The 15,133-nt window shown below is 40.4% G+C and overlaps 1 protein-coding gene across 3 annotated transcripts in view; it reads left to right on the top strand.

The window, feature by feature from the left end:
* Positions 1–15,133, top strand: part of DOCK3 (dedicator of cytokinesis 3) — a 209,864-nt gene that overhangs the window by 23,613 nt on the left and 171,118 nt on the right. For all 3 annotated transcript variants that reach the window (XM_056855260.1, XM_056855269.1, XM_056855252.1), the window contains exons 3-5: positions 3,543–3,583; positions 8,213–8,268; positions 13,504–13,600. In XM_056855260.1, the coding sequence (XP_056711238.1) occupies positions 3,543–3,583; positions 8,213–8,268; positions 13,504–13,600 (194 nt within the window). The remainder of the gene's footprint in view (positions 1–3,542; positions 3,584–8,212; positions 8,269–13,503; positions 13,601–15,133) is intronic.

The following is a 15,133-nucleotide window of genomic DNA, read 5'->3' as shown; positions in this document are numbered from 1 at the left end:
GCGGAGGCTAATTTGGTGAACTGGATTTGTTTCCCCACTCCTACACACGAAGTCAGCTGGGTGACCTTGGGCCAGTCACTCTCTCTCAGCCCCACCTACCTCACAGGGTGTCTGTTGTAGGCAGGGGAAGGTGATTGTAAGCTGGTTTGATTCTCCCTTACATGGTAGAGAAAGTCGGCATATAAAAAACATCCCTTTATATTGCTAAAGCAGTCAACTATGTAATTCTGATAAGTAATAAGCATTGTTTATATTTCAGTTTTCCCCAAAGTGTCTGTATGTTTTTCCCAGAAAAACTGCTCTCCCCTCCCATGGAGTCAAAATTTCCTGAAATTTAAATCTCTAATCCTATGCATACTTACTATTCAGAGGGTGTCAGTCTAATTGAATAAGTTCATTAGTATATGCACAGGGATAGGGTATAAATATTCTTCTCACTGTTGCTTGGCTCCTTTTTTAGAAGATCGAGGAGGAAGGAGAGCAGTAGTTGCTGCAGCCTGAATTTAGCTTTATGATGAGAGGGGAGGGGATGTGGCTCAATGATAGAGCATCTGCTCGACATGCAGAAGGTCCCAGGTTTGATCCCTGGCATCTCCAGTTAAAGTAGGCAAGTAGGTGATGTGAAAGACTTCAGCCTGAGACCCTGGAGAGCTGCTGCCGGTCTGACTAGACAATACTGACTTTTATGGACCAAGGGTCTGATTCAGTATAAGGCAGTTTCGTGTGTGATGTTGGTAAAACTTGGTGTAGTTCACTCCCACTGCCACTATTTCATTTAAACAGGAGCAAAACAATGAGGTAGGGGATTTTTCCTGCTCCACCTGTATAACTCTAGGAGAGGAGAGTAAAAAGAGACTTGGAGCTTATCATTAAAGGGGTGACCATTTGGGCCTGTGTAAATGTAGGATGGTCCCTATAAGTTATCTCTGCTCATAATTCCTCATTCCATTAATTTTGAAAGACCCTTCCCCCAGCACCCCCCTCATACGTCACCTTCCTCTTGAGTAAATTCGCCTTCTGGGGAAAGCTGAGAGCTGAGCTGCAGTGAAGGTCATGAACTGAAAAGTTGATCTAAAGGTCCATTTCTCTTGTTTCCCCTGTTAGCTATTCCTCTGCTCTGTACAGCTGAACAGAGAAGATGAAAAAATGGAGGGGAAACTACATAAATATCTATTCAATTATTCTCCATCTTGGACAGTAGCTGAAGTAAAGAAGCAGATGCTTCTTGCTGCCTTATCAATTCCTTGTCCCCAGCTTGGTTCCACTGCATCCTCTTGAACTCCCCTCCTCCTGCATATATTTTAACCTGTAGGCACAAAAGGAGGCAGAATCTGCCCCTTGTTTTCCAATAGGAAGGGAGAAGTCAGTGCTCACCAGCAACCCTGTTGCACCCCATTGGAGATGCCATCGCAATCCCCCCCCCCCCAGAGAAAGAGGGATCCCACAGATGGGAAACCTATGTTGTAATTAATCATTTGGGAACCATGATGATTCAAATGCTTAGTAAAACCTAATCTAACCCAGTTTCTATGACTGGAGCATTATTAGAAGTAATCCAGTCAGAAAAGGGGTCAGCGTGTTTATTAACCATCTGTCTAGAAATATTTGAACCCTGACCTCATTATCTTGTGGTAACAGTATTTCATAAATATATTTTTCAAAAAGCTGCCTTGAAAAAAGTATCTAAATTTGTTATTGAATTTATTTTTAAAAATTTTTTTATTATGTTTTTCAAAATACAAAAGAGGAAAATGAGGAAAGGGAAGTAGAATTACATTCACTGTTTTTCACCAGCACACGGACTACTTCATCATCTACATAAAATGTTTCTCTTAACTATTAGTGTCCTTATATCCTAATTCTAATACAATTTTCTTATACTACATCAATTCTTATTCTTAATAACTCTGTCTAATAAACATGTTTCTGAACATCAATATCTGTCATAAAAAGTGCAGTATGGCCGAAAGTCTTCCCATCATTGCATATTTATGCATTTTTGTAATCCACAGCTTTAAATCATGTATCTCCTTGTCCTTCCATTTCTGTGCTGTTAACAATCTCGCGGCTGTCATCGCGTACTGATAAAACCCTTTGTACTTTACAAGTATTTGAGTTGGAATTATTCCCAATAAAAAAAATTTGGTTTCCAATTGAAAGCTTGTTTTCAACATCTCTTGTATTTCTTTGTGTATGACTTTCCAAAAAATTTGAATTTTTTTTACATGTCCACCATTGATGGAAATACGTTCCTTCTGTAATTTGTTACTGAATTTCGTTACATATTGATAGTCGCAATGCTATGATTCCTAGTAACTTATCACCTTATCATAAATCCTTGAAAACATCTCAGTGAGCTCTAGTAGTGCCTGTGATTAACAAAGCAAATTGATATTTCTCCTCCTGTTTGCCATGTTTACTTACATAGTAAACTTTTCAAAAATTTCGTTCAGTGCATTTTGAAATTATGTAAGCTCCTACAAAAAAGTGAGGTATAAATACATTTGGTCATCTGTTAAGCTGAATCCAAAGGTTGTTTTCCTTTTGCGTAAATAATTTCAGCCAGTGAAGGGGGGAGGAAAATAATTTTTGCTGCTTCTCCCCACTCCTGCTGTTGCATCCCTTTGAACTCCCTGAAATGCTGTTCATGGGGGACAAAGGACCCTCCAGAATAGCATCTACTGTGAAGTTGGTGTCTGTACTGGGAGGAGAGAATTGCTGACCAAAAAACGTTCTTCTGGCAGAAGTCATCCTTTAGTTAATCAGTGTCCCCCCTTCCTTCTCTCTGATTTTGATAAGACAAGTTTCTTGTAAGTTTATGGAACTGACTATATGAAGAATGAAACAAGCATCTCATTTGCATGTTGGGAGAAAACCTGCTTCCCAATAGCATCCAATCAGGGCAAACTAGTTGTGTGAGTGACCTCTGTGTTCGGATGAAGGTGGCTAATTGTCTAGCGAATTTCACCAACACTAACTGAAGAAATAGAAATAATGGATATGTCATTCTGAATTTAGTGAAGTTTTTTTGGGGGGGGGTTAGAATTTTTCTTTCTTTGTGAGGCGGTATGGGTAAGTAATGGGCAATGCTAGGTACACTGTTAGGAGAAAATGATTTGAGTGTGTGAGGCAGAAGCATATAGCCATGTAGGGATATCTGTTCCAACCAGGACTTCTGTCTGTATTACAATCCATTGCTTGGAGCTCTCTCTCCTCCCACCCCAGTCCATTAACATGAAAGGAGATTGCCTGCTCCTTTCAAATGAACCTGCTTTTCAGGCATTATTGGAATGACTGCAGCCTGCCACTGCCCCCCAGCATAAAGGGCTGCAGTATCCTCTGTCTGACAATAATAGTATCGCAGCTATGCATTTTTCCTGTGTGCATGTCTTAATAGTAATTGTAGAGCTTTTCATTGAACATAGAAATGCATACAGGAAGGTAGCCAACCACTACACTATAGGCTGGAACACTTTTCTAGTAGCAGTAAACAAGAAAAGGACCTGAATCTACTACTAATTTTGATTATTCTTGTATTTCAGGATGGTACAGAGGAATTTCACTTAAGAAGCCTAATGTAAAGGTGAGGAGAGATTCTCTACTAAATAACTATCTTCACAATGATGCAGCTTTGCAACGGACTAAAAATATTCCAAATTCTTTACACATATACTTTCAAGCTATTTGTGGCATATTGATTTTTTAAAAAAAACTTGGGGTGATTCTTGTTAGCTTTGTGCCTGGTAGTTGGTAGCAGTTGCAGGTGTGGATTGATGGCTTTCTGTTATGCTGTATGAACTCTGATATAGCTCTATACTTTTTTGACTATCTAACTTTCGTAGTCCTTTTTTAGCTTACAAGCTTGGATTATTTCACTTCTGAATTGAGCAGATTTGAACATATGAAAAGCAATAACCAATACTTTTCATAAAAAACAAAACTATAAATCTTATATTTTCTGCTTTCTAGACTTTTTCATACTTTTAAAGTAAACAATATTGAAATATTAAAATATTACACCAGTATTTTAACAATTTCTTAGTTTATTGTACATGTAAGGAACAACATATTGTGGTAATAACTAGTATTGCTTATTTTTATGCTGTTGCCATGCATATGTTTTATACTATTATGTGTTACAATGATGCAATGAAGGTTTGAACAGATATTGTTGTCATTAGTAAGTACTGAAATTGTAAACAGTTTGCAATTATGTCTTTTGGAAAAGAATATTATGGAAATGTGGCACTCTTAAGAATGTGGGATTGGATCCAATAACTTCCTTCAACTAAATGAGTTCTTTAGTTGGAGGAATTTCCAACCCTCTGAGAGTGCTAAATTGTCAAATAAGCATTCAGAGTCATGCACAGTGCTTCACTGCTGATGTCTGTGCAGTGCTGGTGTAGGTAGTTGGTGTTTATGCTATCAATATGGAAAAGAAATGACAAAGTGAAACAATTCCCAGAAGTAGAGAATATAGCCCTGGAGACCATAGCAACACTGCTGACACCAATCATAGAAAAGCATGCTAATGATGCCATTGTGACAGCAATGAATGGAAGCAACTATAACAGCCCTACATCATGTATTGTCTCAGCTCTACTATAGCAACTAAAACAAGTCAAGTACAACTAGACCGAGATTGAAATGTAAAGGGTTTAATTGGAAGCTATGTTTTAGACCAAGAGTCCCAAACCTTTTTGAACCTGTGGGCATTTTTGAAATTTTGAGAGGGGGATGGTGAGCACCACCTTAAAATGTCTGCCACAGGAGACAGAGCTGAACATAAAAAGGCTGATGCAAAGAATGGATGGATAAAAAGACATTTTATTCCATCCATTCTTTGCAGAAGAATCACATGGCAACCATGCTGAACACATGAAACTGCCTTATTCAGAGTCCAGCTGTTGGTCTGTCAAGGATAGTATTATCTGTATTAAAATTGTATTAAAAGTGTGCTTTGAAGATCATTGGGGAGTTCCTAAGTTCCTGACAGCTATTTATTTTCTTAGGGTGGAGAGCCATAGATTGCCCCAAGAGGTCACAGAGCAGAAGATGGGTTTCTGCCAGGAGATTTTCTGAGGCTGTTTCTAATTAATGTTTAAATCAGGTGTTCCCAATCTTTTTGAGCCTGCAGGCACCTTTGGAATTCTGACACAGGGTGGTGGGTGCAACTACAAAATGGTTGCTGAAACAGGTAGAGCCTACTACAAATGGCTGCCATAGAAGGCTCAGTCAAGCCCAAAATATCAGGAAGTTAGCTCATACATAACTCTAAAGTAACTCTTCAGCATTTCAGGCACAAGCTCTGACTTTTTAAATGAAAATATTGTTTAAAATATTTTCTTGCGTATCTGCAGCTTACTTTCAGTCACACAGTGAAGGGCCTTGTGTAATGATGGGAACTGCTGCAACTTTTTAAAAATCTGCACAGTTAATCAGATCTCCAGAGGCCAATCAGGAGCTCTGTTGGACAAAAAACCCATCTGGCCACACCTACTTGGTGGACACCAGGAGAGGTGTTGGTAGGCACCATGGAGCCCATAGGCGTCACTTAGGGAGCTCCTGGCTTAAATGATAAACATTTTAAGGGTTGCTTTTTAATGGTTTCGTGGTTGCTTTAAATGGTTACTGTTTAAAACAAAATTTACATCCCTACTGCCAAGCTGCGAAGTGGTTCAGAGTGCCATCCATAACAGGATGATTTTGTAACTCATGAGTGGTCATGTTTCTAACCAACATCACCTCCATTTTATCTGAACTGAGCTTGAGTTTGCTGGCCCACATCCAGCTCATTACTGCTTCCAAGATCCTCAGCATTCATCACCTCACATGGATCAGATGAAAAGAGAAATTATGTTGGGTGTCATTAACATATTGGTGATACCTCATTTGAAATAGCTGGATGATATTACCCAGTGATTTCATGCTGGCTTTAAAAACGTGGGGATAAGATAGAACTGTGTGGCGCCCTGCAGTACAAGAGCCATAGAGTTGAGCCGTTATCCCCTAGATCAACCTCTGGTGCTTATAAGCCAGACAGGACCAGATCCAAAAAAGCACAGAAACCATAAACTCGTCTCTGCTAATCGTCTTAGAATGAAACCATGATGGATTGTATCAACAGCCTCTGAGAAACCCAGGATAATTGGAAGGGATCTGCTCCCCTCATCCCTGTCCTCAGAGTAGATCGTCCTTTAGAGCAACTAAGGCAGCTCTGGTTCCAAACCTGGCCTGAAACCAGACTGAAATTGGTATTTAATCTGTTTCCTTCAAGAAAGTCTGGTGATGTCCAGCCGCAACTTTTGCAATAAAAGAATGTTAGCAGTGGGGCCCTAATTATTCAGATCTTTAGGGTTGATAGGTTTTTTAAAAAATGATGGACTCACCATTGCCTTCTTCAAAATGGTTTGGACCGCTACTTAATTTATTTATGATATTTCTATGCTGCCTCTTCAATTAAAACAATGTAACAATATAAAAACAAGCTATTAAAAACAAGCCACTGGACTTAAAGAGCATAAAACTATCCATAAAACAAGCAGGCCATTAAAAAAGCTGGTAAGATGAATCTCTAATTAAAAGCTTATATAAAAAGATGTATTTTGGATTGTCTGCCCTTGGAGATTAATGGATCCTGCTAGTTTCCAGGAGGCTCTGGGGGATTTTGAGAGCCTCCCTGGTGACTCTGTGGATGCCCTTGTAGGTGTATGAATTATGGGCTGATTCAGGCCATAAACCGAATTGTTCCTTGGCATCTTCTTGGTTTACCAGGGAGCTGGGTGACACGACTGGAAGATGACTAGAGCAACATTGGCAGAAGACTTGGGATGAATCAGACAGCGTGCATCATAAAGTGCAGTTACAGGCCTATGAGGTGGTGGTGATGGCAGCGAAGAAGACTTTCTTCTTTGCCACCATTGTGTTAGCAGACTCTTGTCCAGCTCAATTGTTCAAATTGGTGTGTGATTTGACAACACCTGAGTCTAACCCTGTGGGCGATGAAAATTTGACCCCCAGCTGGGATGTTTTTGCAAGGTTCTTTGCTGACAAAATCTTTCTTGTCTGTTGCAACTTGAGGCCAAGTTGAGGGCAGATCCTATACCTGAGGTGTCAGAAGTGCCTGTGTGTCCTTTTGCTACTGATAATTTCAGAGTGATCCTTCCTATGGATGGTGACAGGGTCCTTGGAAGTGTGAGGGCCACCACTTGTTCTCTGGACTCATGCCCATTATGGCTTTTAAAATCTTTCTGGAAAAAGGAATTGGAGCTGTTATGTCTTTTTTGGTAGTGTAGCATGCTGGCACTGGAGGCTGAAAATGGGCTTGATGGGGCTTTTAATGCCCACAGAATCTCACTCCTCCCCTAGTGTGCCCCCTGGCACTGCTAATTTCTGGCCCCTATGCCAGAGAAGCATTGGCAGCATATCTCAGCATTAGGTTAGCGTGTATCTTAGTGTAACTCTGATATAGCAGCTTGATAAACATTCTAAGGATTGCCTTTAGGATTGCATCCGTACAGGACTTAATTGAGTGCTTGATAGCCCAGGCTAACCTGATCTTGTCAGATCTCAGAAATTAAAATGGGCCTGGCCCTGATTAGTACTTGGATGGTAGACCACCAAGAAAGTCCAAGGTCCACCCAGGAGCAGGCAACGGCAAAACCACATCTGTTTGTCTCTTGCCTTGAAAAACGTAAGTGGTTGCCATAATGTGGCTGCAACTTGATGGCACTTTCCACTAAATGTTTCTGACTGCAAAGTGTATCCAGACAAAGTGGCAACTGATGATTTATGCATAGCCTAAGACATTGTTTGGGGGTATGCATTCTCATCTGCAGTGAAAGTGGGCAAGGTATTGGTTCCTTCATGTCTACATCTGCATCAAATCTGGGCATGCAGTTTCTGATTCAGCAAAAGAATTACCGGTAGTGCATGGAAATTACATATAAAAAACAAACGTGTATGTTAAACTGCATGTTCAAGAAGTTTGGGTATTGAACAGGCTAGTGATTGGCAGAGTAAATATTTGATCATATTTTTAGCCATTTTACATTATCTGAAGTTCTCATAAGTTTAATGTCTGTTAAAAATGATTAGTACTTTCATAAAAGAAGCTAAAAGCATGTACTGTTTTCACAATTTTAATTGGTTATCAGCTTTGCTATCTACTGTACTATGTGTCCTGATGACTAGATTTGTTTTTTTCTTGCAGGGGATCTTTCCTGCTAACTATATTCACCTGAAAAAGGCTGTTGTCAGTAACAGAGGGTGAGTATCTGCTTTGGTTTTTAACAACTTGTGATACTTGCATTAGGTAAGACAATTGAATAAATATAGTCCTGACCAAATGGCACCTTTCAACGGCGTTATTAAATATCTTCTATATGTTAATAGAAATGTGATTTTAATTTTCTAGTTTCTTAATTTAGGCTTGAAGTTCTGATGCAATTCCAAAGAACTGAACATATGCCAGGAAACATTTACAAGGGAAGGGACTTTGCTCCAAACTTCCAGAGCTGCCTTTATTGTTCATAACAAGGTTCAAGACTATGCCATTTTTCCTCTCTATTCCTGCCTCATATCTTAGTTAGAAATGGGAGTTATTTGGGAATCACCCCTCCCACTACCTGGAAGCCCAAGGAGAATTATTTGTGTTGTACTGATAGGCCTTCTTTTCACCTGGATATATTCCCAGTTAAACTTTCCTTTTATTTCAAGCTCATCCAACCAAAGATCTTGAGCGCAACATACATATAAGACAAAAAACAAAATTTACAACGTCATAGAGAATTAAAATATTAAAAAGATAATAAGATAAAAACAAAACTTGCAACATCATAGAGTGATAAAGTATTATAAACAATATGGCTTTAAAATCTTGGGATTCATAAATTATTTTAAAATTTCAAATATAAGAATAAATATCTGTATAGGGAGCAATATAGAGGGTACATAGATAATATTTCTGTTTAGCACATGGTTAAACTTTATCATGACTTTAAAGCCAGGACTATTGCCAGATATTTGGCAACACCTCTTGTTATTCCTGGGTCTATGTCTCCCATCAGTAATGAAACTACCCAGGGGTCAGCAGGAAGATGGTGTTTTGATAGGATAGGAGCAATCCAGAAAGCCCTGGGTGCAGACCATTGATCACAAAGTAATAGAAGGTGATCAATGGTCTCTATTGCTCCTGATGCACAAGCACATAGCCTACCCCAGTTAAACTTCCGAATCCTGCTCTCTGTCAGAAGAAAAGGGCAAACTACATTCAGTTCCTTATAGCTTTTGGTGCTTTTCAACCAGTGGATGGCCTAAAGAAGATCACTGGACATGATTGGTGCTTTTCTCTCTTCTGTAAGGCTGGGAAGAGAGCCATGGCAGTAGTTTGGATAAATCAGCCTTCTCTCTTACACCATTCATCTACCAGATGACTTTCTGTTTCAGCTTTCAGCTGACTGCCATTTTTATGAAGAGGTGTGTGTGTGTGTGTGTGTGTGTGTGTGTGTGTGTTAAGTGCCGTCAAGTCGCTTCTGACTCAGGGCAACCCTATGAATCAGTGTTCTCCAAAATGCCCTATCGTTAGCTTTGCTCAAGTCTTGCAAACTGAGCTCTATTGATATCCCATCTGCTCCTGGTGATTTGTTCCTCCAAAGACTGTGTCAGTGGCAACCAAGATCAATTTTATTCATGCCATAGTATTCCTTATTACTGTGTATGGGTGTGAAAGTTGTACAATGAAGAAAACTGGCAGGAAGAAGGTAGATTATTTTGAAATATGGTGTTTGAGGAGAGTTTTATGGATACCATGGACTGCTAAAAAGACAAATAAGTAGGTTCTAGATCAAATCAAGCCTGACCTTTCCCTAGAAGCTAAAATGACTAAACAGAGAAGTTTAATTACATCATGAGAAAACAAGAATCACTTGAAAGACAATAATGCTAGGAAAAGTTGAAGGCAGTGGGAAAAGAGGAAGACTCAACATGAGATGGATTGACTCCACCAAGGAAGCCATAGAGTTGAGAGGCAACCCTCTAGCACTGTGCCCAAGAATGGAAGATTTGAGATTGGCCAAAAACTTTCTTAATATAGTAGGGCTCAAGGACAGTTTTTTCAAAGCAGGACTAATCACAGCCTCCTTGAGCATGGAGGGCACAATTTCTGCTCTCAAGGAAATATTTAGCACTCCCCTGAACCACTCAGCCAGTCCCCCTATGGCAGCTTTTATCATCCAGGAAGGGCAAAGGTCAAGAAAACAGATGGTAAGTCTCATCTGTCCAAGGATCCGCATCCTTGGGATTCACAAGCTGAAAAGTATCCATATAAATCAGACAAGCAAATGCCAAAGTTACATCGTCTGGACACGCATCCAAGCCAACATCTAACCCAGAGCAGATCTGAGCAATTTCGTTGACAAAGACTGGTTAATTGATCACAACAGGCTGACATGCAGTCAGAATCAAAATCCTTGGAGCTATGATGTAAAAGTCCCTGAACCACATGAAACAGCTCAGCTGGACGATTATGTGCAGACACAATGGTGTTGTCATCATCAGTGCCACAGAACAGGCTCTGATAGGGGCTCTCTGCCATGTTTGATCAGTCTCTCTTTGAATGTTCTACTCTAGCCGTGTTTGATTAGTCTCACTTTGAATGCTGCACTCTAGCTGTCATCTTGGAGGTGATGGATTATCTAGACTCCTTTCAATTTGATTTCAAGCCTAGGTTTGATATGGAAACAGTCACCCTGATCAGTGACCTTTGCTGGGAGAATGACGGAGGAGTGTGTCCATGTTGATTCTCTTGGATCTCTCAAAACCATCAGCCATGTTTCCTTTTAGAGAGGCTGGCTGGGTTGGGAGTAGGGGGCGATATGCTTCAGTGGTTCCGCTCTTACTTGACCAACAGATTCCAGAAGGTGGTCTTCAGGACTGCTGCTCAGTCTAGTATCATTTGTGTTATAGGGTTCCTCAGTATTCCATCTTATCCCCCATGGTATTTAACATCTACATGAAACTGCTGGGAGAGGTCATCCAGGGTTTTGGAGTAAAGCGCTACCAATATGCAGATGTCACCCAGCTCTATTTATCATTAACAGCTAAGCCAGGTGGGCCTGTGGAAATCCTTAATGTGTAGATAATGGGATGGAGGAGGGCCAGTAAACTGAAGCACAATCTAGACAAGACTGAGGTGCTGTTGGTCAGTAAAGAAGCTGTGTAGGCAGCCTGTCTTGGAGGGGGTTGCAGGTTTGTAGGTTCATAGGTTGAAGGTGCTATGAGATACTAGCCTATGGTTGGAGGCTCATGTCTTCTCTGTGGCATGTAGCACCTTTTATCAGCTCTGGCTCTTTTGCCAGCTATGACCATCCCTTGAAAAGTGTGATCTGCTTTGATGACATCCAATCAAGACTACTGTAACAAACATGGGACTTACTTTGAAAATGGTTCAGAAACTTAAATTGGTCCAAAATATGGCAGCCAACCTATGGTCAGAGGTTGTCTACAGGAATCCTATTCCCTTTGTGTTGAAAGTTCAGCACTGGCTACCCAGTTGTTTCTGGGCACAGTTCAACATGCTGGTTCTTACCCTTAAGGCTCTAAATGGCTTGAAGGCAGGGTACCTGAAGGAATGCCTCCTCTAGCCCCACCAGTTAAGATCTGCCCTCAAGCCCTGCTCTCTGTGCACTGACTTTCAGAGGTGGCACTAGAGACAGGGCATTTTCTGTGGTGGCACCTCACTTTTAGAATGCCCTCCCCCTTGAGGCTTGCCTGGTGCATAGTTTACTTTCTTTTAGGCACCATGCTAAAACAAATAAACTTTCCCAGAATTAGAACTGGCTTTAGGAGGAGGAGAGAGTGAGGAAGATTCCAGACGATCAGTGCTTTCCGCTGTCAGCTTGTGGGATCCGGACCTCAGTCTTTGTCAGGCTATTTTATGGGTGTGTAAATTACTGTATTAACACAAAAAGATTATCCCCTTAAAATAATACAGAAAAATAGATGACCCTGCCTGCTCTTTCTATCTGTGCACTTTCTAGCTGAGCTGGAAGGCATGGGGGCAGAGAGAAGCTGTCTGTCCGTTGTGTCGAGGAGCTGCTACATCCCCCCAGTTCCATCTGGTAGGGTAGGCTGCACTTCCTGCATGGCTTCTGGATGAGCCAGAAGGTGCGGAGGCAGAGAACTTGCTTGTCTGTCAGGTTCTGGGGGCTACTCCAGCCTGAGACCAAGCAGACAGGCAGGAGATGCAGCAAAGAGGTGTCCCCCTGATAATCTAGGTTGCATGACCCAGCTGATAGCTGGAGGGGGAAGGCTTGGCTACAGAGGTGTGGTGTATGGCCCCTCCAATCAATTGGGTTCTGAGTGTGGCACACTCCCACTATTCAGCAATGCCTGTCAGGTTCCTGAAATGAAGATGGCTCCCACCTTTTAGAGAGCTAAAATGTTTTTAGAAGCCATTTTGCTTTTGAGTCAATATGGTAATTGGAAAAAACAACACACATATTTTTCTGCATATCTCTTAAGTCCCCCATGTATGTAAAAACCCATACTCGGTTTGTTTTGTTGGTTTTGTGATTGGTGTGAGCTCCCCGGTTTCTTACTAGATATGGTAAATGGTAGCAACAACAGTAGTCCTTGGAGGAGAAATTTACCCAGGTAAATTCCAGTACCCTGTCTATCCCCTCTTAGGATGATGCTGTCCCACTCATACTTTAATTGCTGTCTTATACTTAGAGCCGTTCAGAGTGTGTTCCGTGATCTATATCAATCAGAGGATCCATTTATGAGAGAGAATCTTGAAGTTTGATTCACCAAGTCACTTGCTCCAAATGCAATGTTGCAAAAATGAAAGCTGCTACTATCCAGTCAGCTGTTAGTCATTGTGACGTGTCACAAATTTCCCTCCCACATGTCGGCAACAGGTTATGATGTGGCAGGTAGCACAGTGATCTGCTTGCTCATATAAATTATAAGCAATTATTTTTGTCTCAGTAAAGACTGAAGTCTCCCAGAAGGTAGTTGTGAGCAGGGCATATGTCGAGGAACACATTGCTTTCCCATTCAAGACAAATGCAAATGCTTACTCTACTTATTGTGCAGATATGACTGATTGACTTCTTTTCAGTGAGAACCTCTCATCTTCCTCAGTAAAAACCAAGCAGAATCTTAATATTTGGAGCACAGCATATTTTGTTAGAACTGTTCTTGTGTGTCTCCCAGTATAAGGCATAGTTATAATTGCCATCAAAGTACCTCATGTGTAATCTAACTCATTTAAGAATGGTATTTATCTTCTTGTTTATGCGATCCACATTGAGTGGCATGATGAATAACTATATATGCAGTAAAAAAAAGTCCTTATATAAATGACTGGATAATCCTTGTTACTCCTCAAATTCAGGGGACAATAGAAGTCCTAATTTTGTACTGCGTTTTTTCCAAAATGTCCTTTAACCTTCTAAAAATATCATTGAAATTTTCTTAAACATTTTCATTATTTTACAGGCAGTATGAAACGGTTGTTCCACTTGAAGATTCTGTTATCACTGAAGTTACAGTAACACTCCAGGAATGGGCTGTCCTCTGGAAGCAGCTATATGTGGTAGGTTCATTGAAAATAAGAATAACATTTCATAAAATAGTAGTGGCATAGTAATTGCATGCAATTTATGGTCTAATGTGTGAGGGTTGTAAATGTTGCATAAGATCAGCTTTGTGTGAATGTTGAGAGCCAGTGTGATATAGTGGTTAGCATGTTGAGCTTGCGCTGAATTTAAATTCTTATTCAAGCCATGGAATGCGGTGGGTGACTGTGTGCCAGTTAGTTCCACTGACTGTGCCAGGTATTCTGCAGGCTTAACTTGATGCCCGCAAAAAGGGGCATTTCCTGGGAGAAAGGGTGTTGGGAGCTGACTCATGTCAGCTCTACCCCTGGGTATGCCTCCCTGGATGCTGGCAATGGGTACTTGTGCTGGAAAAACGCTGCCAGAGAGGCAGCACCGGCACCCGAGGCTCGCACTGTCATGTTGCTGCCCAGAGCATAAGTTGCCCTGCACTAGCGGCTGTGCCACTTTGGACAGTGCAAGTGGCATGGACACTGGTGCTGGGGTCACGCCAACTCCTAAGAAGCTCTTGGCTGATTCCACTTCAGGATTGCATGGGTAGTGTTATTGTATGGTGAAAAATGAGACCACCCATCTATGTAATATGGTCCAGAGCTCCTTGGAGGATGGATGGGATATAAATATGAGGAATGAATGAGCCATGTCTGTACATATAGATTATTTCTAACTTTTACAAAATGGCCATTTTAAATGCAGTAGTAAAGGAAGAAGTATCCTGAAAATCCTTGTGTTAAATTTAAGCAAATTATTTTTAGAGTTTTAAGTTCTTTAAATATCTTCTTGACTTGGATTAAAATTTTAGATACGTGAAGCCTTTAGCCTCTTTATAGTTAAATGGGAGCTATTGCTGTATTGATTATTAAGAAAATATTTAAACTTACAATGTAGCAACCAGGAACATTTAAGCTTTATTCAGAATCCTCTTGTATGATTATAAAGAACTTGATGATGTAGAAGATTAATTAATATGACTTCATGCCTTAAGGCAAGATCATTTATGCATTGCTGTGTTATTAGAACATCATATTTTCAAACTATCATGTATCATTGAAAGAATATAGGAATAAATAAAAGAATCAGTTAGCTTGAGGGTCCAAAAGAGGCAGACAAAGGGAAATTTTTCAGAATTACCAGTCAGGATGGATGATTCCTTGTATAGTCCCCAGTATTTAGCAATGATATGGTAGGTTTGGAGTTAGAGCAAACCTAATGTCAATGTATATTAATATAGTTTTAAAATAAAATAGATTGAGTTATGAAGATGATTTTTGTAGTTGCTAAAAACACCCTAAGTTACCAAATAAGTTCATTTTGGACCTTGTAGTAACTTTTGCAGATGCTGATTTGGGGGCGAAAGTGTATTTTTTTGTTTTTCATTTTTCAGAAGTTTGGCAGCCCGAGATATCATGTGTGCATTAAAATATCACAATGATATATATGCTGGGTGAAGTGGCCACTAATAGGTGAATTGATATAAACCAAACTCATTAGATCTTCCTGCACACAGGAGA

The sequence above is a fragment of the Euleptes europaea genome, chromosome 1 (genome assembly GCF_029931775.1).
Source record: "Euleptes europaea isolate rEulEur1 chromosome 1, rEulEur1.hap1, whole genome shotgun sequence".
Taxonomy (NCBI): Eukaryota; Metazoa; Chordata; class Lepidosauria; order Squamata; family Sphaerodactylidae; genus Euleptes; species Euleptes europaea.
The sequence above is the reverse complement of the archived record's forward strand: the minus strand, read 5'-3'. Positions and strand labels throughout refer to the sequence as shown.